The 23,722-nt window shown below is 44.2% G+C and overlaps 2 protein-coding genes across 2 annotated transcripts in view; one reads left to right on the forward strand and one right to left on the reverse strand.

Annotated features, from left to right (window-relative positions):
• The window catches only part of TMEM255B (transmembrane protein 255B), a 66,772-nt gene extending 58,998 nt beyond the window's left edge, over nucleotides 1-7,774 (forward strand). Inside the window, exons 8-9 of the mRNA XM_026046190.1 lie at nucleotides 1,463-1,606; nucleotides 7,388-7,774. Coding sequence (XP_025901975.1) covers nucleotides 1,463-1,606; nucleotides 7,388-7,555 — 312 coding nt within the window. The 3' untranslated portion in view covers nucleotides 7,556-7,774. The remainder of the gene's footprint in view (nucleotides 1-1,462; nucleotides 1,607-7,387) is intronic.
• A 3,876-nt stretch (nucleotides 7,775-11,650) lies between these two features.
• GAS6 (growth arrest specific 6) overlaps nucleotides 11,651-23,722 on the reverse strand; it is a 39,631-nt gene continuing 27,559 nt past the window's right edge. The window contains exons 11-15 of the mRNA XM_026046191.1: nucleotides 20,779-20,943; nucleotides 18,704-18,872; nucleotides 16,894-17,066; nucleotides 15,921-16,149; nucleotides 11,651-12,245 (exon numbers count right to left, since the gene is read on the reverse strand). Coding sequence (XP_025901976.1) covers nucleotides 12,094-12,245; nucleotides 15,921-16,149; nucleotides 16,894-17,066; nucleotides 18,704-18,872; nucleotides 20,779-20,943 — 888 coding nt within the window. The 3' untranslated portion in view covers nucleotides 11,651-12,093. The remainder of the gene's footprint in view (nucleotides 12,246-15,920; nucleotides 16,150-16,893; nucleotides 17,067-18,703; nucleotides 18,873-20,778; nucleotides 20,944-23,722) is intronic.

Here is a 23,722-nt window from a genome sequence, read left to right on the forward strand (position 1 = left end):
CCATGGTTTTGCTGCGTGCCAGAGAGCTCTGTTTGCTCCAAGGCAACTGCTTGGTCCTCTCCTCACCCTGAGGTGTAAGTGTCTCCTGTGCCATCTGCAGACCTGTCCTCTGTGACCGGCTGGGTGCAAGGTCTGCTCTTAGGATATGACAGGATCTTGGTTTCGGATCTACCGCATGCTGAGCTACTAAGCACTAKCAGGACGGCTACCTTAAAACTGCCTTTAACAAAGAGCAGGTTAAGATACAATGCAAATAGAAGCAGGTACTTACAGTACCCAAAATCGTCATTTCCTTTGCAAGACAGAGGTAAGGGAATGAGCAAAGAACTTAACTTGCTAGTGCATGGGGAAAGTCTCTTCCATGTTTCCAGTATTTATGTGCCGGCTTGTCGATGTTTTTCTGACACACCTCGCCAAGGAATCTGCCTGACCTATGTTTAGGGTTGTGTTAATCAGAAAGACCTCTGGTCCTGGTAGAATATGCCAACTTTTTCTTTTATTTTTTTTCCAAATGGGCTTCCAAAGGAAATCTAGATGGATTAAATACCTTGTCTCTCCTGTTATTTTCTTACCCTCTCAAAGAAAGTCAAAGCAGCAAAACAGACCCCAAACTACTTAGCTGCTTTCCACACATTGTCGGAATGTCTCGGCTCTCCTGTGACTAAAGGTAGAGCCTGATGTTGTRGATAATCCTAGCTCAGAAGTATATGTTTTGGCATTTGTCAGCAAGCTGAACTGTCTCATTCTGTCACTGCACAGCTGCGTGACATGGGGAGCAGCAGCGTGTGTGACCGAGTGCAAGGAGGCCACGCAGCACGGCCCGCGTTACCTCACGCTGCAGTTCMGGGCCATGCCAGCAGCGCCACAGGACATGATCAAGGAGTCAACTCGACTTTGATGGAAATGAGACTCCTTCCTTGATTTCACACAGTAGGAATAACATATGGAGGGATCAGCAGGAAAATCCACTTGACAAGTGAGGGGCAGCCTATGAAGGAGCAAGTGCTCTGGAGTGGGAGAAGGTCTTTGCAAATCCRTCTAAGAAAGCAGAGGAAAAGACACAAGGGCATCAGCCACTTGCTGATGCTGGCAGTGTGCAGCAAAATGTGAAAGACTGGGGTGTTTGGTGTTCAAGTGGAAGAAGAGGAGGTAAAAGCTGCATGCTGTGCTCTTTAGGTATCTCCCTTATGGAGTCCTGCCAGTGCCGTTGTAACTGATGCTAGGGGAGCACTGGCAGTCTTTTTGCAAGGGRAGAAGATTAAAATAGCTCTATAAGTCTAGCCAAGAAGTTCAGTCCAGATACAGTCTCCTCTCATTCTATCACTACTTGATTTTTGTAGTATTAGTATTATGTTGGAAAATAGAAAGCTTCTAAACGATTGGATCACTTGAACTAGGACCAGTTGCTGCTCCAGCTCTCTCTGCCGTGTGCTAATGTGTTGTTGTGTTTGGTGCTCAACAGGTACCGCTGTCCCAGATTGCTTTCAGTGCTGCACCTCCTCCTCAGATCCTGTACAACCCTGCTCAGCAGATCCTGACATATGCTGGATTTTGTCCTTCTGCAGCGACTATTTCTACATACCCATCCTTCCCGTTACCTCTTCAGGTATAGTACAAAAACCCACCGTTCTTACTCCATAAGAAAATCATGACCTGCTGCTCATTATGAATCCTGCAGTGGAAGATCTTCGCTCCTGTTGTACAGAATTTGACAGAAAAATTTACACACTTTATTCTTTACATGGGGAGACATAACAGATTAGGACTCTTCAGGTAGAAGGAAAACAAGAAAGGGGAGGAAGTAAGGAGTCTGTAAAGTCATGAGTGATATGGAAAAAAAAGTGACTTATTCATCACCCATGATTTTTCATTGCACGAAATTTTGGTAGCTTCAGTAAAACTATCAAATGGCAAGATAAGCCAGAAATAGGAAGGGCTTTAACACCCCAAAGAAGACTAAAATGTCACAAGATCCTGTGGAAGAATAGAAATGAGGGGTCGGGGACTAGTCCATAAATTGTGCTTCAGATCTTACCTGCAGCCTGAAGTCCCCAAAGGGCTGCCTGCCACAAGTACCAACAGGGGCTCCACAGCAGATAGAGCCCCCTTCTTTTAGTCTTCCCCTTGGCATCTCTTACTGACTACTGTTGAGGCACAGGCACAAAGCTGGCTGTACACTGTGTGACCTGAGGCTCAGTTCATTTGAGGCTGGMCGGAATGCAGGATGGAAAGTTGCATTTCTCTCCCCTTTGCAGGAGTGGATATAGCATGAGTGGAGTCAACTCTGCTTTGCGTTCTTCGGAAGGAAAAGGGCAGGTTGTGCTCTGAGCTTGCCCTGACTCCAGCTAGACTGGAAAGGGCAGTGAGTCATGCTGAGGATGGTGTTTGCTTTCCTCACCCAGTAGTCTGATGGCGAGGGAAAGGCCACAGGTTACAAGAGAGCTCTCGACCCTCCTTTGCCAGAGATGCTCAAACCTTCACCTCCCATTCCCATCCTAGCAGGGTCTGGACTAGCGCTGGTGGAGAAAGCTTCATCAWTCTCACTGGAGTTCTGTTACAGTAGTCACACCAAATGCTGAGACTCTGCAATCTCCGTGCCAGGATACATGTCTGGGGAGGTGGTGACCCAGGGACTGTTCTCAATGCTAATTACAGAAAATATGGAGGCAGCCATTTCATATTCATTTCTGCACTGCKATGCACCGCAGCAGGCAAGAGAGCTCCTGTGCATGTCTCCTGACAGGTGGGTTTGTAGCTGTTTGGACTGAGAGCACAAACAGACAACTGCTCGAATCTGCAGAGTTGTATCAAGGAGTATAACTGCCCTTCTCTTGAACCCGTGCTCAGCTACCTCTCACCTTGCACAATATTTAGGTATCTGCACCTAATCAGAGCCTGGGTTCTGGCACACATATGTTCTACAGGCCTGGGTGGACCCTCTTCCCACCCTCACTTATCTGGAAGGCCAGCAGTGTTCCTGTGCCATGCTAGGGCACTGTGCCTGGCACAGCTGACACCAGTCACCTGCTGCACATGGCTGCATTTGCCTGGTGCGACAAAAAGCACATGCATTGAAATAAAGAATATGGGGATGAGCTGTGAGTAACTAAATACACTGAAACTGTGAAGCAAGTATAGGTGTTCTCAGATTTACAAAGCACAGTAAGGATGTTTAGTCAACCTAGTGGCATGTTTCTACTTGACAGTGTAGTGCTAGACCACACGTTTTCTAACACTTTTTAATTGAAAACACTGCATATTTATATGAACTAACTGTGGACTACCTACCCACATCTGTATCTGGACAATATCTATTCTGGGTAGACAGGTGATGAGCTTGAGCAGTGGGAGATCCTCATCCAGCTGGGGAGTTGTTAGCATGTGTCTCACATGGGTTTAGCCCATACCATGTAACAGTCTCCCAGCAGCACCCAGGTCAGGAGACAGCCAGAAGGACAAACCTTTCCAAAAGGTCACTTATGCACAGTCACCCTGGCTTGGTGGCAAGAGTATGTCTGTTGGGAACAGATATGTGCTATGCTAGCTGGCCTCAAAGCCTCACAGCCAGAGAATAGCCCTTGGTGCATCTAATTTACTAACCTAAATTGCTCTGGGCACTTTCAGAGWCCACTGGTTGAGAGGAGAGAAAAAAAGCATACTCAGCTTTATTTTTAGCTGAAAAGCTGTGCTATTCTGCAGAGGTCAGTTAGCACATAGCCAAAACTAGAGAGAAAAAGAGATAAAAACAGAGGAGAGAAAGAATTAACTTGAAGAGATGCATGTAAGTAACTCTTTAGTCCTGCATCCACTGAGAAACAAATACATCATTATATTCGCCCCAAATTCCTAACATTTTTTCTTCTTAGAAGTCTTTTGCCTTCCAAAATAAACTCAAATCCTTTCACAGATATTTCTTTTTTTCCAAGAAGTGTGTTCATTTATCTTCTCTCCCCTTCGTAACAGAGGACAACATAACCAGCTGTCTGCAAGCCAGGAGAGGTGAGCGAGAAGCACTGAGTTCCAAAAGGGAAACTGCTGAATCCTTTTCCTGAGGAAAAAACATGGGGGGCAAACAGCCTCTCTACGTGAGCTAGTTATGTTGTATTTCAGAGAAAAATAATTACTGCATCAGTATAGTGAAGTCATTGTATAAGTAGAAGAAGGGAAATTCATAATAACCTTATATTTACCCTTTTGTAGATTTAACTAAGAAGCGTGCCTGATATGGATCAGTGAGACCCCTACATGTTGTCTGCTTCTCCTATTTGAGAACTGTGGACTGACTTCACAGGGCTGGAGCCTTTTCTAATCCACCTAATTGCCTCAAACAGTAAATAGCTGCTGAGTTTAGGCTATCACAACTCCTGCTCAGCTGTCCCTCATCCTTAAGGCAACTTCAGGGCCTGGGATTGACCTGGCTAGACACAAATGCTGGCTAACTGTAAATGCTGTTGGCATTTTAGGTATCTACTGCTGTGTGACATGCAATCTGATCTGTAGACCCTGTGTCACGTCTGTTCGSATGTCTGGGATATCTGATAACATCCCAAAAGAACGAGACACTTAAAAATGGGCAACTGAATGGAGTTCTAGGTGTCTGCTGTGTAGGTGTCTTCACCTGACCCAGTCTGCTCTTCAAGACCACAGAGAGAAACGGGCAGTTCTCACACAAAGATAATCTCAGCCTCTAGAAGATCTACGATGTGAGCAACACAAATGCATCCCCAAAGGCCTTTCTACTGACTAGTTGTGGAATTTGATTCCTACATTTCCCTATGCTCTGTACTTAAAAACCTGTGCTGTTGAGATCTTAATTTAGAAATCAAAATCGGAACCCTATCCTGGAATGCAGTTCAGTTATCTAAAAATAAYGTGCATGAAATGATCTCATGTTTTCACAGAATCCCAGAATGGTTGAGGTTGGCAGGGACCTCTAGAGATMGTTTAGTCCAACTCCCTGCTCCAGCAGGGACACCCAKAGCAYGGGGCACAGGGCGGCATCCAGGCGGGTTTGGAAGATCTCCAGAGAAGGAGACTCCACAGCCTCCCTGGGCAGCCTGTKCCAKGGCTCTGTCACCCTCACAGGAAAGAAGTTCCTCCTCACAGGGAGATGGAACTGCCTGTGCTTTAGTTTTTACCCATTACTCTTTGTCCTGTCACTGGCCACTATTGAGAATAGGTTTGAAGAGATCCAAACATGACCTAAGGTCTACACCAGACTGACACATATCCCTGGTCATGGAATCTGGCTGGGCACCCTTGGATGTAAACAACTTGCTTCCACGTAGGCCAGGAGCCCCCTGTGCCTCGGCAGTGCTGAGTCACTCAGGCCTGCGTGGCCACCTCAGCTCCCGGTGCGCTCTGAGGGCGGCACCTCAGCACAGGCCTGGTGTAGGGGACGTGGTGCTGCACACACGCCAGTGGGCACCGTGTGCCTGTGACGCCCACGTGGTGGCCGCCGCTCGTCTCCATGGTGGCCGCCGATCACCTCCAGGCCTCACCACTTTTGTAGTCACTTGGTTGTACAGCAGGACAGGCYCCAGGGCACAGCGCTCTCTGACCAGCCTTGCCCAGGGCCAGTGAAGGGCTGTGGTTGCGCCTCCTGGAAAGGTGTCCCAGCTCCTCAGCCGGGGTTTGTTCAGCCCGTGGCACTCCGGTGCATGCACTGCCACAAGCTGCATTAGTGCAGAGCATGAACCTCAGTGTTCACCTGGTGCTGCCACCACGGAACATCCTAGCCCCCTGCTGAATCCGGTATCTCACTGAGTAAATAACTGTTTTCTGGAAAGGAACAAAGAAAACCTTAAAAAAATAAATCACACAGCTGCTGTAGGAACACCTTAGTTTACTTTGTGCTTTCTYGTACACAAACAGAAAAATGCAAGAAAGGTGACAACAGGAATTCATTTTGACAAAGATGTGAGCCAGCTTTTCCTTATTTATTGTGGCCTGTGCCAACAGCGCTACTTTTGCTTTGCTGGCCAGCCCAGTTGCAGCTGGCTGTAGTTAAGGAGCTTGCCCACTGTCAGTAAGTGAGGGCAGGGGCTGCCGGTGGTGCCCGTCTTTCCTGATGAAGAAGAACATGTTATAGAAGCCATTCCAGGCAGACTGATGGATATGGTGGATGCAGTTTGTAGCGGGAAGAGTAGGGAATTAACAGCCRAATGCTAAGTCCCAGCCACTACTCTTAGAGTGGATCTGTGTAGTCAGCAGATCTGTAGGTCTCCAGTGCTGCCTCCAGGAGAGCTAAGGGGCAGGAACAATCTTCCCTCCACAGTCCCCATTCTCACCGTCCACAGAATCCATTCTCACCCTCTGGTGCCAGCGCAGGGCAGAGTCTCTTCCCCATGGGGGTTTAGTTCTTGGGGCTGCTTGCCCGGAGTCCCCTGAAGAAGCCAGTGCTGCTGCAGAGACCACCAGCCCTGTGAGGCCACAGGCTGAGCACCAGCCCTGGTTCTCTACGTGAGGACCACTTTCGTTTTGTTTTTCTTTTTTTGCATGGTTAGTGCCCCAAGACTGCTGTTTATTTGCCCAGATTTTTCATTTTCTTTTAAATGGATCCACGGTTACTACTCTTTGTTTTGCTTTTTGTTTTGTTTTTTAAATCCAGGCACTTTAGTCCTGAGCCTGATGGGAGCTGGGCACACAACTCTTCCAATGAAGCCCAAGGACTGGCATGTGTTGGCATATGAGGGGAGGTTGAAATGCTTGCCCTGAAATCAATGGCAAAAGTAGGCTTACATTGGTGGTGGGATTTTATCCAGAACATTAATTCCTTGGTGCATCCTTTGGATTTTAACAATCTGTGCTTGTTACTGAACGTGGGCTGCTTCCTCAAGTCTATTTTTCATGCCTCTTTTAGCCAAACCCGCTTGTAACTGCAACAGTCAAAGTGAAAGCTTTAGAAGGGGATACATGCTCACATGTAAAATTTTCTCTTAAAAGGAGTGTGCATTTGGCACCGCATTAAGATCTTGCATTTATGCATGTACTGTGGCTCTGAGATAATTTGGAGGCATCACTGTGAAGTTTAAATTATCAGCTACATGTAACCTAACCAGCCAGGCAGGTACAGTGAAGCAGCTGGAAGCCAGAGCATCCTTTCCTGCAGAAGATGCCCCTCTGTTGSATTGCCTAGCTGTATGCACAAATGCCTATTAAAAATTCCTTGGTTACAGATGTAATCTGTCTTGTTTCACTACACCCTGTAACTGCTATACCTAAGCACAGGCTTTAATACTCCAGTGAGTGTTGTGCTGCAATGCATGAGGAGTTTAGCTATCAGCAGAGTTATTATATAATACAAATACAGTAGATACTTAAATGAGAGTGGCAAATGGATTGTAATCCTTTATTGAAGAAGGTATTTTTCTTTGTCTATATACAGCCTGCCAGCAATTTTCCAGGAACATCATCTACTGACGTTTCTTTATCAGAAGAAACTCATCCTCCATCTCAGTCCAGCTCCAGCTACGGTCTTCCCCCCAATGCTCCGTCCCTCTATGCATCGACTTACTTCCTACCTGGAGAAAAGCCTCCACCGTACGCACCATAGACCAAAGGATTCCTTTCAAGTAGTTGGTAGCTCCTCTGGTTTTGAAGCTTTCGAAGCCCTGTGCAGGGCAGGCAGGCACTGGACTGGTCGAGGATCCCACCACAGTGTGTGTTACAGCCATGGTGCTTTAACCCTCAGCTCTCTGTGCGCTGAGCAGAACCGGGAAACGTCAGGGCAGGCACGTGGCCGCTGGGGCTACCAGTCACCGCTCACTTTGCCTGCAGGCAACTGCAGTTTTGCTTTCTAGTTAACATGAGTGAGTTTTTTCCTTCTCCTTGTACTGCAGAGTGGCTTTTCTTYGTGAGGAGAACGGAAGAAAACACTCTGCAAATGTGTCCTGTCCTCACAAGCCGATATAGAGAGGTTTTAGTCTGTGTTTTAGGTAGTTTGGAGCTCAGTCGCTCTGCATAGGAAGAGACCTGCTGTTTGTTTCCTTGTATTTATTTAATAACCCTTTTCCAGTGAAAGTGTTGTTCCAATAAAAGTGTGGCAACTATTTTACAACAAAATTTCCTGTCTATATTTGTGCTGCACCTAAGGCTGTGTAAAGACAGGAAAACTGGAGAGGTAAAACATCCTACCGAGTATTTTGCTCTGCCATGTTCCAAGCTCAAAGACTAATTTTACTGGTATTCTTTTTTATCTGAATTGTGTCACATCAGCGTGCTGTAGATGCAATTTCCCAACAGAAATTTACCCTGTACTTTTTAGTCTTGGAATATATTCCTGTCAAGTCATAACCACTGCGTGTTGATCCCAGCTATTTATTTAAACTGATCTAGACCTGGTTGAGCAGTTTTACAGCCACTGAAATAGAGCTGAGGAGGGCTCAGAAATGCAGCTCTCTGCTGCATTTCATGCAGGAGTGGCCACATAAGGTGAGAACCTGTCAGGTCACTGTGTCCCTGCACTATTTTCTGCTCATGGAGGAAGGATGGAGCTGCTTGCTCTACACATCTCGCAGTCTAGACAGCAGTGAAACTACAGTGAAACAAAGGCCGAAGAGCAAAGCAGGGAAAGAAACATGCTCTAAGCAGTTGCTTGGTCTTATGAATCAATGAAATAAACCTGTATAAACAAAACCAACCTCCTTGAGAGTTTCCTTTGTAAGAAAATGACACYATCAGACCAGCTGAGGATACAGCAATGATTGGAATGATTGGCCCTTTACATAATACTTTCTGCTTCTTGAGACATTTCTTTTAATTCATGTGCTGTACCTCTATTTACAAAATGCAGATTCAATACTAATAGAGATAAAAATCAGAGGCTGGTTCATATGGACCATAAAAAYCTCTCTTTGTTCAATTAAGTCATTTTAGGCTGCTAATAACAACATGGTSACTTATATGAATCTGGGAAGAGAAAAAAAAACAGAGAGGAGTCATCRTATTTTCAATTTAAACATGAGATTCATCAAAATGTTCAGTGTATGCTGAAAACAGTACACATCACCCTGGCCATGCACTTAGTGCTCAATTCTATCTTTTTGCTTACTAGGAATATTACCTGGGGAACTATTGCATTCCCTTTGGTGACTCAAAGCCTGGAACAGACTTGCTCCCCTGAGCTGAGTACCTAGACTGCCTCCAAAACAAAAATAAAATCAATGTTTCCCTTGTGCTGAAGTACCAGTGTTTGAGGGGGAATCGAGGGGCTGTGTTTATCACTTTTTTTTTCCTCTTCTCAAAATTGTATTTTGAAGCAGCTGCCTCCRGTGTACTAAAAACAATAAAGGTTGATGCAGAACAAAGTCCCCATACTGTAATTCTCCGTATTTATGAAGCCTAGACTTTGCTTCTAAGTTACCTTTAGGGTTAGGGCTCTTTCTTTACTCTTGTCTTTACAAAGTATATATGCATACATACACACATGTGCACAGTCCTACAGCAATTTTTAGTCTAAAAGGATTAAAATTCCAGTTTTGAAACAATACACAGTAAATTGGAAACTGCAGACTACTACTCTGTACCACAGGATCCGCATTTCCAGCATTCAAAATAATTCTGGCCTCTTAAATAATACCACTTATATTCACAAAAAGGTCAGACATATTTGTGATTCATTTATGCCACGTGATATTTTTTGGGCAACTATCACAGAAGTTACACAGAAATGCCAGGCATAAGACTATTTGGCTAGCATGGCTCTTCTGCAAAGAACAAAGTCTATAACACRGGGTTTGTTTCATCTACTTGGTTTAAAAAAATACTAGGTGTCTTCCATGCTTGTGCTGTTTGCACTAGAGCTACTCCAAGCTGAAAAAAATGGGAGGTGTATTTAGAAAAGCACTGCAATAACAAGGGAAAACAAACAGAAAACAAAGCACCACAGTGGGGAAGTGCTGTTAACCACAACACCTTCCATTTCTGCTGTCACTGAAAATATGAAGCTGACATTTTCTAAGTTCTCTGTCATATAAATAAATCCAGAGACATCAGCTCTAACAGCGCTCACAGTGATAACCTCACTTCCTTTGTTCAGAGAGAGAGAGAGAGAGAGAGAAGAAAAGAAAGGGAGAGAGAGAGGAAAAGAGAGAGAGAAAGGGAGGAAGGGAGAAGAGGGAGGAAGGGGGAGGAAGGGGGGGAGAGAGAGAGAAAGAGAGGAAGAGAGAGACGGGAAGAGAGAGACGGGAAGAGAGAGACGGGAAGAGAGAGACGGGAAGAGAGAGACGGGAAGAGAGAGACGGGAAGAGAGAGACGGGAAGAAGAAAAAAAAGAAGTAGAAGAGAAGAAGTAAAGAAGAGAAGAAGAAGAAGAGAAGTAAAGAAGAGAACCAGAAAAGGAGAAGAAGAGAAGGAAGAGGAGGAAGAGAAAGAAAAAAAAAAGCAGAAAGCAAACCCCCAAACTCCTGGGTTTCTCCTGGGTGCACCAATAAGCCTGTCCCTTTGTATTACTGTCCGGTTAGCAAACATCCCTTCAAACTTCTATCTCATCACGGGAAGGGTCTTTGTAGAGGTCCTCCCGCGTGTGAGAGGCAGGAGGCTGAAAGCAACGGAGCGCTCTGGGCGTTTCTGCCCTGCAGCGTTAGTGCTTTGCTGGTGAACGGAGGCCTCCCGCCAGTCGCGCAGGCTGCCGGCTAAGGCGGGAGCTGCCCTTTCTTGGCTGAGAAGGGCAGCGACTCTTACCGGGAAAGCCGCTTGCGGGACCTTTCCCCATCTCMCATCCTTTCTTCTGGGACCATTCCATCTCCACGGCTCGGGCATCCGTGCGGGTTTATGTGTGGATAACTAAGTTAATCTGTCACTTCTGTATTTGGCTAGGCAAAGCATTACACAGAATGACTAGGGACAATTTATAGAAGACCTTGTAGAATGAAACCTCTTCCATATTAAATATCTGAGGCACAGGATATCCTTAGGCACTCAGTATCAGGATTTCCACCACAGGAATATATATGGCTCTCAGTTTACTGCTCTAGATTGATATAAGATACCAATAAAGCAAGATTTCAAGTGTCCCTATGCATATCGGCAAAGTCCACTTGAGGTTCACAGGGAAACTCATGTTACTTGCTCAAAAGTTACATGTGTTTTATGGCTCCGCAGCCATTCCCAAGGAAATCCATGTGCATATTCTCACCACACTGCAATTCAGGCTGCCTCCCTTGCACAATCTCAAACCTCAGCACTCCCATTAGGCTCACAGTGAGCGAGCCAACAAAAAAAATAAAAGGCAAGAAAATGTCATCGCTGCATAATATTCCCCAATTCTTGACACCTCATCGTTTGCTTCAGTGGTTATTGACACCAGACCCAAATGGCTTTCTCCTTATTGAGTTTTCTTCTAATTGCTTCCTGCTGATCCAAGTTTGTTTTCCACTTTCTGTTGACCGAGAGCTTTTATAAAGGTCACAACTGAATGCATCCGAGGTACCAAAAAAGAAACTGTAATAGTAGTAATAATAGCAGCAATGATTTGCTCTCTAGCCTGCAGGATATACAATACTGGCATAAGGTTGTAAAAATAACCTCCAAACAAAAAGAAATTAGGAAAAAATACCTCCCAACATTGTTGTCTCCACCTCAGGCACAGCCTGATTCACTGTYCTGGGATTTCAGAATAAAGAATAATCTCAGCACAGGTAAATTAAAAAGTTGTATGCAAATATTTTATTCTCTCATATTTTGTAAATCAGAAAGCAGTGTTTGGTAATAAAAAATAATACAGCATTATTATTTTCTTCCAGTCCACACTTATATATTACCAGGCTTCCCACATTACAGACAAAACTGTCTCTTGCAGTCTAAACATAACATTCACTTTAGGTAGGTATATTCTGTACTTTTGGCTTATTTAATATTAGTCTTCTGAACTATTTACAAATATATTACAACCTTTAAACCTCAAAGCAAAGGAGTATTTCAATAATCAATTTGACGTAAGGATCAGTAGCTCCTACATAACTTCAGTGTTTAAGAGAAACTATACACGCAGTGCAGTAGGTCTGAATAATTTATATCTTAAAAAAAAAAGAAAAAAAAAAAAAGAAAAGCTTTGAAAGTTTCTGAATACAAAACCTTCGCATTGCAGTGGTACCTACTGACCCGCCTCAACRGGAGGACAAGAGTGGGATGTGATGTCACTGTGCTTGTAAAGAGCCTCATCCAAGTCCAGGGCCTTGTTGCCCAGCTTCACAGTCATGCAGCCGTGGTAGAACGCAGTGACCGGAGTTGAGGTGACGGCAACATCTGGGCAAAAGGGGAGACAGACATTTCTGAGGGGCCCTTGTGAATAAGCACCCGCCCCACCACACTCGGGTCATCACCGCTTTGAGCAATTCCGTGCTCAAATCCCACTGTTCCCCTCTGGGATGTCTCTCTTCCCCCGCCTCGTCTCGCAAGCGAGCCGGAGTATGCTTCCCAATGGAGGGAAGCGCCGCCGGCCCCRGCCTCGGCTGCTCTGCATCCACGTGAGCCTCCACTGCAGCTGAGCTGTGCTCCACGCTGCGCACAGCAGCACAGCTCCCCGCCCCYGGGTCCGAACTCTGTGTTCACGCTGCTTTTCCATGCCACTGTTTTTCCCCTTTCCACCTCTGAACCCTCCATTTTGTCCCTAATGGAGCTGCTCAATCTTYCACTAACAATCAGCCCTGTTGGTTCAGCCCATTTACGGAAGGATTACAGGAAGATCTTAAGCATAGGAAGGCCCTTAACCTTCCCCAAAGGCTACTAGTTTATTTACAGCTCAAAGCCGACCCAGTCAAGCTGGTTCTGCAATGGAAAGCCATGAATATTGCAGAGATTATTTAATCTCAGAGTGATTCAGGTAGCTAAACAACCCCCTTGTCCCTACACTGAAGCAAGGACAAATTGAACAATAGGTTCTTCTGTTAGTCTGAGATTATATGTAATTTAAGGAGTCCTGCCTGGGGACATGCAGGGCCAAATTCAAAGCTAACATAAGCAAACCCAGCTCACAGTGAGGACAGACAGATTAGGAMTGCAGGCAGAGGAAGTGTGGGATTTGCACACCACAATAAGAAACTATGAATTCTTCTATGAATTCTTCATCTTCCTTAACACCATAAAGGAATGGCTTGTTAAAATAAAATGATAAAATAAAATGATTTTAAGCAGTGAGTTGCTTAAAATAAAATGATTTCCTCYCTTTCCTGTTCCTTCCACTGGTTGCCAGATTTCACCAGCTTTATTACCTCATGCTGGAGAGGCGGACATTGATGCTATGGGACCTCACACGAATGTAAACAAAAACTTGACTTCGGGAATGRGCAGCCTTGCCTGAACAGCTTGAAAACTCATCTAAGGGATCRTGCAGATTGCACGTCTGCTATATGGGTTACTGAAGTGTGGGGGCTCTGAGATGGATTTGTACAATACTTCCAGAAAAAAAAATTCTTTGTCTTGTAATTGCAAATGAGGTCAAACATTCATTTTTCTGTTATAGCTCGAGATYGATTTGTCTCAGAAATGTGGTTCTGTAAATACTCAAAAGACTTGTTTAAACTCTCGTTCATCTGGTTGGTATATACACTTCCTGGAGAAATACTTAGGCACCATGTAAAATTAAGCAATTTAGGATTAATCTGGACTGACAATACCRCAGAAAGGTAGCAAATACATACATGTCCCCTCTTACCTCTTAAAACTCTTAAATGTTTCTATCATGTCTGCAATATTATCTGCACTTTTTGGTAGTATGGACATCTTGCATGTTTCAATCCTGGATCATTTCTTTACTCACGGTAAATGGAAACAAGAGATTAAGTGTGATTTTGCTTTTTCCAAAGGGTAAGAAAGCAGACGAAAACCAAAAACAACCTAATGTTATCAATATCTGAATGAGAAAACAGGGATCCCCAAGCTCACTCCAGTATGACTTTTTGATATAGCTATTTCACATAGAGTGAAGAAACCAAATAGTGTTAAAATGTTTATTAATTTGGAAAGTCAACAAGATTTCTCAGTGCAAGCATGGTGTTTCTCTCAATGACCAAAGCTGACCACAGGCAGAAATTTCTTTTGCTAAGTTCAGAGCTCAGATCCACGGGGCAAAGCAGCTAAATCTAAAGAAGCCAACCTGGTCTAGATGGCCATAACTACAATAGCTCACATGTAGTTCTAGCTACTGCTGAAGTAAACCATGAATAACTCAGAGCTACAGAATGGGACCGGTTTTTGAGCTGTGMAGGTCTCTGCCCTACATTTCAGAGCTTAAAAGAAAGCAGTTTACAGCTGTTGCTCATGCAATGCCTACTTGGACAATGTAATCCTGCAGCAAGTTTGCCAGCGAGCTGGGCTGCCCTTCAGAAGGACTTGGAGAGGCTGGAGAGCTGGGCAGAGAGGAACCTCATGAAGTTCAACAAAGGCAGGTGCTGGTTCCTGCACCTGGGAAGGGGAGGAATAAACCAGGATAGGCTGGGAGTGACCTGCTGAAGAGCAGCTCTGTGGAAAAGGRGATGGGCGTCCTGGTRGACAACAAGCTGACCAGGAGCCAGCAACGTGCCCTTGTGACCAGGAAGGTCAATGGGAAGGCCAAGTGCAATAGCAGAAACATTGCCAGCAAGTCGAGAGAGGTGMTGCTCCTCCTCTGCTCGGCCCTAGTGAAGGCGTATCGGGAGAAGGTGTCCAGTGCTGGGCTCCCCACCACAAGAGATATCTGCAGCTACTGGTATGAGTCCAGCAAAGGACTACCAAAATGATAAAGGAAGTGGAGTATCTGTCCTGTGAGGAGAGGCTGAGAGGAGCTCCAGGGCCTGTTCAGTGTGGAGAAGAGAAGGCTGACGGGGATCTTTACACTGTCTTTAAATATCTCATGGGAAGGTGTCGAGAGGATGGGGCATGGCCCTCCTCACTGATGCCCACTGACAAGACAAGAAGCAATGGGCACAAACCTGAACATAAGCAGTTCTATCTGAACATGAGAAAAGCTTCTTTACTGTGAAGATAAGAGAGGACAGGCACAGGTTGCCCAAAAGGGTTGCAGTATCTCCTTTCTTGGAGAGATTCCAAAGCCATCTGGATATGGTCATGCGCAGCCTGTGTTACGTGATCTTTTCTTGAGTAGGGAGGTTGGACTAGAGGATTGTTAAAGGTCCCTTCCACCCTCARCCATTCTGAGATTCCCATATTCTGTGAAAACATAAAAATTTTGGCAGCTCCTTGCTTATGCACTACCTACCTATTTCCTGTTGAGAAGAAATATGTTATTAATTGTGCACTGGTGCGATGAGTTCAAAGAGAGCATCAGCCAGTGAGAATCACCACAGTGGGCTTCTCAGGCTTCAGTGAGAACTGTGTGAAACCACTGGAACTAGTCATTTTATGAAACCACCTTTATACTAGGAGATTATGTAGATCTAGGAGTCAAGACTGCAAGATTTTAGAGACAAAAGGGCAGAAACCCTTAGGTACATGTTTTGAGAGTCTGGGGAACAGGTGCTGTGCACTACAGCATTAACCATGYAGTACTCAAAACAGCCTCCTGAGCCAACTTCTGAGAACACCCATCAAAACTGAGACATGTACCAAGACTTCAGAGGAGCACAGATGAGAACTGAGATTTCCCCAGGAGAAGTGCTTAAGCTAAGAAAATAGTACTCATAGCTCTCAAATAATGACATTTATGCATCCCTGCAGAAACCTACAGCACAAGTTCTATGGATTTTATGTTTTTAAGACAAGTACCCTGCTTATAGCTACCCTTCGGAAAAATCATTCCATAATGCTGACCAAACACAACCTACTCTTTCTATTTGCTTCCACCGGTCCTCAGAGGGATGCAATCACTTAAAAAAACAAAACATAACAAAACCAAGAAACCAAGTGGCTATTTTCTGACTGCCAGCTCAGTGAGGGGAGCGGGCGTCTGTATTCAGTGTCTCTGCTGCACACCTGGATGCTCACCTGGCAATCCTCCCACATATGTCTTCACCGTTGACTGCAACGAGTTCTCCAGGACAGACAGGCTCTCCTCTAGCTCAGAGGTACTTAATTCACTCTCCGCAGCTTTCTCATCTACAATCAAGGATAACTGATCCTTCTTGAGGAGGATGTCCACAGAGTGTTCCTTCTTATCGCAGAGATTTAGTGCCAGTCTGGACACAACCATGTTCTCCAAGGCCAAGATGATAAACTGAACAGCAGAACAGRGAGGAAAAGAACAAGGGAGTGAGCTGAAACATACCTAGGCACAGCTTCCCAGGGGCAGAGGAGCCCACTGTGCCCTTGTTTACAAAGAATTTGCAGAGCCACCAGAGCATTTGCCTTATTATTATCGCTGATCATGCTTTGAGCTCATTTGTACTGGAACTAAAAACAGAGTGAGACTGAGCTACTTCTGTCGGCTCATGAACTTCAGTGCAATTACTCCTGATTTACACTCATATCATGGCAGAATCTAGTCCATGATTTTATGATTATCAGTAAATGAGTAGCTTGTACTCCATTATAACTGGCCTTCCAGAGCACATGAAGYAACATCTAAGTCTGTTCCTTGACTACCTTGGAACTATCACTGATGGGTTCCAGAGTTTGAAAGTTCTTTGCTTATGGCATTAATWGCCTATATGCCAGGAAATTGTGAAAAAAAAATAAAAAATAAAAAAAACGCACCTTGGATTCAAGATACCAGTTAGACCTTTCACGCAGACCACATCTGCCAAGRGCTCCCCACTAGGCCTTAGTATATACCCGCGAGAAGCAGAACTACAGTGTTAGCCAAGCTTCTCATCCTCGATCCAGGTCCTGAACTGGTTAGTGCAAATAAGCACACAGTGTGGCAGGCAGCAAACCTGATGACCTGATGTTTTTTGAAAATAAATTGAGTTCCCGGGAAATAGCAATGCATCTTCTGTGGAAAAGACACTTAASTCTGTACCTGTTGTTTAAGTTTCTTTGTGGAGTGATAGTCAACCAAAGATAGTGACAAGGGGACAGATGCTTCTTCTGTAACCAGAGCAAAGAGCACACCAGTATCTGTCGCTGCTTGAATTACAGCATTTACTTCTATTCTCCAATCTGCCTTGGTTTCATTTCCAGAAGAAGGTTGCACTGCAAGAAAAGAAAGACATGGCAAGTCAAACATAGGACTAACAGGTCAAGTGGTAGGCAGTGTGATTGCCACCCGGAGAAAAGGATAGATGGGATGAGCATATGGAGAGATTTCTAGCTTTCTTTTATTCAAAAAAGTTAGGCCAAATGAACATATAATTAGAAAATAAAATAGCATGAGCTTTGTCTTGTTAACTTCCACGTTCTGCTGTCTCTCAAGTAAAAAATGGCAAGGTGAAGCTTTTTAATCACAAAGAGAGATTCAAATTTCCATGGCTGCCAATCCATCATACTCAAAGAACTGCTGCAAGACAGGACACCAATTTTCTATYTTTCTTGACTGTCAAAAGATGATTGAGGGATCTAAGGCCAAATCTGACACACAAGAAACAYTTCTACAAAAGTCTGTATTAAACTGAAAAAGCATGTAASTATGCCATATTCATCACCTAGTCASTACYTAATGATCAGTTACCRYATACTKGGGATGCTTGCTCAACTCTGAATTAAAAAATTGTTATTGAACCAATGCCCTTGCAATTTAAGAAGTGATGTTGGCTACAACAAAGGATTTAAATACTGTTTATAYGACCAGTAATTAAGTTCTCTATTTTTATGACCAGTAATTAACTTCTTCGWTTTTATGACCAGTAACTTCAATTCTTACTCTTGAAGAATGTCCCCAAAAGAGGATAATTGTTTGCAGAAAGAAAAATATATAAATACAGGCCATACTGTGGTATKTATGGTATACAGGCCATGATACTGAGGCCATATTTCTTCTGAATGTTCTCAACTCCACTTCTCCACTTCTGCATTTCTCTACTTTGCAGCTTTGGAATCTGTGGTAAACAAGATGACAAGACACCTGTTGCTGCCTAATCACAGTGGCACAACAGGAAAATCCACATGATGCTGCACAGAAGTTTTCTGGAGAGGAGGATGTGTACTAAAAGGACTTGAGCTAAAATAGATGGCTGGTACTTGTAATGGTTTAAAAATACTGACAGTTTATCACACATACAAACAGGATAATCTAGAACAAAGAAAAGGTGAAYTTCTGAGTGCTAATTCAGCATGGTTAAACTGGAATTGAAAATTGCTATTACTGCATCTAGCCCATTTCATCCAGTTCATATGCATGAGATGTTTAGTGTTTACCCAAAATGTTAACAGGTATCATCCAACAATTAAAAGTAAATTTGATCTTGGGTATTTTGCCAGAGACAATATTGATTTTCTGTCCCTCATAAACGCAACATGCAGCACTACAGCTTGCAGCTCTCCTTACTCAGGAGAAAACACTCGAGGGGACTGGAACCAGCTGCAGTGTTGATGGAGGGACTGTCTAGGCACCATCAACACCGATGAGCTGGGGCACATGCCAGCCCAGATGTCAAACGCCCTGTTGAAGCCGCAGAGAAGCTCCTCGGTGCTGGCCACACTGGCTCCAGGTAGCACTCACAGGCCTCCCTTCCTTGTGAACCACAAGTTCAGCTCTTCTCATTTAATCTATAGCTACCAGTACTTTCAGCATCTGCCACTAAAGGCTGCCACAGTTTATTTTTGTTCAACCAAGAATGTCTCCTGTGGCAGGACAGCACCTTAGAAATTAAAAAAAAATAAAAATTACTTACAGTAACTAAGATGAAATACAGCAAAACCTCGGCCAGGATAAAAGGATCCTCGTCCTGCTACAGAAAAGCACTGCATCTTCTCATTCATCTTTATGGTCTCTTGGATGGTGGTGTCCTCCCCATTCAGCCAATTCCATGCCCGCATGCAACCATCCAGCCGAGGGTTTATCTAGGAAGACAAAACAGTATCTTGGACCTTACACGGCTATCCAGTGAATAAGTGATTCCARGTGCAGGGGAAATTGTATAACATTAAGTAACAGTATGTTATTAAATATAAAGGGATATCATTTCAATGTTACCAGTATGTAACCCAACTTGCTGTAACCCCAACCCCACAGGTCCAAGCAAATAAGCAGTATTCCCCAGGGAATTCCCCAAATCAACTTGTATCCGCAGCAGCAAAGGGCACTTCTGGCTAATGCTGGCCCCGAGTTTGGCTGCATTGATTCTGTTAGCCACTTCTACATGTTATTCATCTTTTTAGCATTTACTTGTAAATCTTTGAAGCCAAGGTTTTTTACTGCCCATAATCCTGCATTGTAAATACTGGATGCTAACTTGAAATTGAAAAACAAAATCACATTTTGTGYCATTGCAAACAGCCTTCATGACCCACAGCATGCAGGACCTGGCCACGGTATAAACTGCCATATTCTGGCTTAAGGGAGGGGTTTCTGAGCCACAAGATGTGCCTAGTACTCTGTAAAAACCTTCTTCACTCCAGCTGCTAGTTATGTTTTCCTGAGCCCAAATGTTAGCACTAAAGTGCGACAGTATGTCAGGAGAATGCTTCTTGTAAAGCCTCTAAATCAGCAATATTATCCCCAATTAACTGAGGCAGGGAGAGAGTAAGTGGCCAAACYAGGATAAAAACCTTGGGAGTTTTTGGCTCTCTGTCCTGTGTTCAGACCACACCTCCAGTTTAATGTTTCAGACAAGCAGTGGCCCAGAATGACTTCTTGGGAGGAACAGAAGCYGCCCTCAGCTGCTGCATTTCCAGTCATGGAGCCACAGGCTTGTCACCTCATTTAAAAATAAGGAGATGCCAATCTTAGCTTCAAGGTGCCAGCTGTGTGTGTGTGCTAGACATTCAAAACAGACTGAGCAGTTGCTTTTCCAGAAATACAACCCATCAGCCCATTTCACCTAGAGTGCCTTTTATTTCTACACTCTAGATAAGGAAAGAAAGAAAAGCCCTCTTTTCCTTAGCGTCTAACTAAATATAGAGAAAAAAAGCCAGCAGTGCTAAGAGTATCATATAAATGAAGCACACATTTCAGTCACACTGCACAAAGTGCCCCTAACACTGCTCCGAGACCCAGCAGGCACGATCATGTCCTCACACAGACACAACACATCCGTGACTCACCTTCAAAGGCTTCACAGAATTATAGAATCATTAAGGCTGGAAAAGACCTTCAAGATCATCAAGTTCAGTCACAGGCCCTTCACCACCCTGCCTGCTAAACCATGTCCCTAAGCGCCTCATGTACACATTTCTTGAATTCTGCAGGGACGGTGACTCCACCACCACTCCACCTGCTCCAAGGCTTCACCTCTCCTTCCATGTAGAAATTCTTCATATAGTCTGACCTGAACCACCCCTGGTGCAACTTGAAGTAATTTCCTCTTGTCCTGTCGGTGGTTATTCCAGAGAAGAGACTGAGCCCTGCCTCACTACGACCTCCTTTCAGGTAGTTGTCATGACTTCATGACATCATGACTTCATGACATCATGACTTCATGACATCATGACTTCATGACATCATGAGCACTATTAGTCCTTTTTACCACATACTCCAGTTTTGCTGTGTCCTAATTCTGCAGGCTAAGCGTGGAACAGATCTCACCTCACGGCTCATCCATAGAAAAATCAGGAGTCTCCCCATTGCTCCTGGCTTAGGCTCCCTCTATTGTCAATGGAGAGAAATGGATATCCCAAAGGCGTCAACTTCTCCCCTTTCAGGGCAGGCTCAACCACTCTCAGGAAGGACCCACATTGCCCTCCTCAAAAAGATAAAGTCAAGTCCTTCTTATGTGCAACCCAACCCAAATGATCAGGCTATACTTACAGGTAGAATAAGGTCCTTCGTTTTGAACGGAATGCCTCCTACTGTCAAATTCAGCTGATACAATCCTTTGTCTAGGGTGAACAGGTTCCCCGAGACAGATATCTTCATAACCGCATCCCTGTTGACCTTTATAATCAAACTTCTCTCGAGTTCTTCAACAGAGATCTGAAGAGGTAAAGTTGTAAACAGAAAAAAAAATCAGTATAAAAAGAATTTAATACCTGCAATTTCAACTAAAGACAGCTACCACTTGTGAAATCACCAAGATGGAGAAATATATCCTGTCCTCGAGCCTCTTTATTCATCGTCAAGTTAAATTGCACCTTGGTATGTAAATCCTTCTAGAGGAATTTGGCATTGCTTAGGCAAAGACAGCCTAGCTACTTCAAAAGAGTTACATGAAAATTTACAAACGGATTAACTACTTGACATTTTTAAGTTGCTAAATAACAGTCTATACAAAATTTAAATGCAATAACGAGTTATTAATGAGTAACTTTCTATTGCAGTTGCATATGAAAGCAGAAGCTGGAAGGACAGCTCAGAGGATGTCTTTATTTGGACCAGTGAAGGATAACACAGAAGCTTTCCAATCACAGTTAGTCTACTCTTTAAACATGACCACTGGGAAGAAGGGGGAAAAAAAAAAAAAAGAACAGAAGATTGTATGTTTGAGAGGGCAATAAAAATCTACAGTAGGCAATAATTTTTGTTTCAAAAGGTCTAYGTCAGTTTTACCTCTACTTCTCTAAGGAGCTACTTTTAGGAAGAGTCTGTCACCACTGAATTTTCCWAAATTTGTCCTGATTTTTACTGAACTCTATTGAACTTTGAATTGCTACATTTAGGCTAATATATCACATTGGCACAAAGAACTGCCACAAGATTCCTCAGTGCAAAATAATTGCTCAGGCAGCACACAAAACAAAACCCTATAAAGCAGCCACCTCTGGGGAAGGGGAGGAGGAAGTCAGGCACACACCTGCTCTGTACCAGCCTGCTTGACGGTGGCGCAGTTTCTGCTACACACAGGACACTCTGGGGCCACGGCAGGAGGCAGCCTCTTTCCTCTTGTAGTGAAGAAGCAAGCAGTTATTTCCTGTCTTCACCACAGCACTCCTCCTTCCCACCATGTGATTGATGCTAATGCATCATCAGTAAAGGTCTGTTCCCTGGGACACCCACATATCTGATTTAAAACCTTCTGTCAGTCAATCACTGGATAGAAGCAAATATCTCATCAACAAGTTTAGCAGCTATTTAGGCTTGTTCTTCCCTCACCCTGTTAACAAGGTCAGGTCATGAGTATTCTTCTCTTTGCATTTTGTGAATGTCTGCCCAAAGATTGTTTCCATTAGCCAACCTGAGCTCCTTGACCGCGGATGTAGCGTCAAGTGAAACAGGGTTGGGCACGTGAATACTTGGATACTGTCCTTGGATCACTGTCTTTAGTAATGAAGATTAAGGGGATTTAATAGTTGAAAAGACTATTAACAGAAAATCAAACTCTTTCCTTCTCATTGCAGTACAGCCTGGTTTATATTATTAAAACCCTGCTTACATCTGAAGATTGCCCCATGCTGTATCCTGTAGGACAAGAATTTACTTAAGTTTGCCTGCTTAGAGTAGCATCTATGCTACCTCACTGTGTTCAGTGGAGACACATGAGCCASTTTCAAACAGTCTCTTAGGGTGCTGGCAGGGTGTGAAGGCCACTCAATAAGGTGGCAACATGAGCATGTGATCGGGTCCTGGCTGCCAAGGCCAAACTGGTTCAGGTACGGGAGTTAAAACTGTGTTTGGTGCCTCTATCCTGTGGCACCATGGTCATGTGCGCCTGACCATGGTCACCACCATCTGGCATGGCCTGTCTTCCTGTTCCTAGCAAAGACCACAGGCAACCACGGAACAACCAGGAGGGGAGGATGTGGAAAAGCTGGTTGAGGCTCTTCCAGTGGGCCCACTCTGCTTCCTCTGTGAAGAAAACCTTCAACTTCCAGGGTGACAAGTATTTCTAAAATGTTATTAGATGATATGAAAAAGAATAACATATAGATCTCAACTATATATTTTTTAAATTAGTCTAAGTTCTTATCTGCTTCTAATCTTTAAACTAACTAAATAAATGGAAAGTTTCACAGCAGAAGGGGTTAATCCCCATGGACATCCTTGAGAAATGCCCATTTAGGATTTGACACTCTGCCTATTCCACACTGCCCTCGGACACTTTCAGCTGCGGTTCCTTTTACTCCGAGCTTAGCTGCTGCTCMCCCTCCACCCCTACGAGGCAAAGCGGGAAGCGTTTCAGCCGCCTAATTCCCTCCTGCTGCTGCAAGGCTTAACTAACTCCCGCCGCGCTCAGCCTGCACGCTCTGAGGCTTTCAGGTGCTCAGCTGCAGAAGCTAAGTGCTCCCACACGGTTTGGCCATGGGGCAGTCAGCTTTGTGCTCCAATTTCATGCTCTGTATAGCTCATGGTGCACAGCCAGCCTGCCTGTGTTTTGCTGGAAAGCAAAGGGACAACACTGAAAAGGGATTAGCCTAGATACTGGCTTTATATTTGGCCTGGAAAGCTAAATAGGAGGCTGCTTATGATTGCTTAACTTCCAGCTCTGACATTTAACAGTGCAGGCAGCCGATTAGTTTTGCTAACTGTACTGTCCCTGTATCAGCACTAAACTAAATGCTGAAAATAACGCAAAATGTTGATTTGTTTCGGAAATGCAATACAAACAGAAGGCCGACAGAAGTCCTACCATCAATTCAGACATAAATAACTGCCTGAGCAGTTTTTCCTGAGGCTTGGTTGTTTGTGTTTCGATGCTGGGAACAAGCAGCTAAAAATAGAATATAGAAATCAACATCACAGAATACACCTGGGCAGGAATGTTGAYCTTCACTTTGGATGATGTCTTAGCATTTCCATGCAGTTGTGCAACTTTTGT

The sequence above is a fragment of the Nothoprocta perdicaria genome, unplaced genomic scaffold (genome assembly GCF_003342845.1).
Source record: "Nothoprocta perdicaria isolate Ctin4 unplaced genomic scaffold, notPer1 scaffold_426, whole genome shotgun sequence".
NCBI classification, from domain to species: domain Eukaryota; kingdom Metazoa; phylum Chordata; class Aves; order Tinamiformes; family Tinamidae; genus Nothoprocta; species Nothoprocta perdicaria.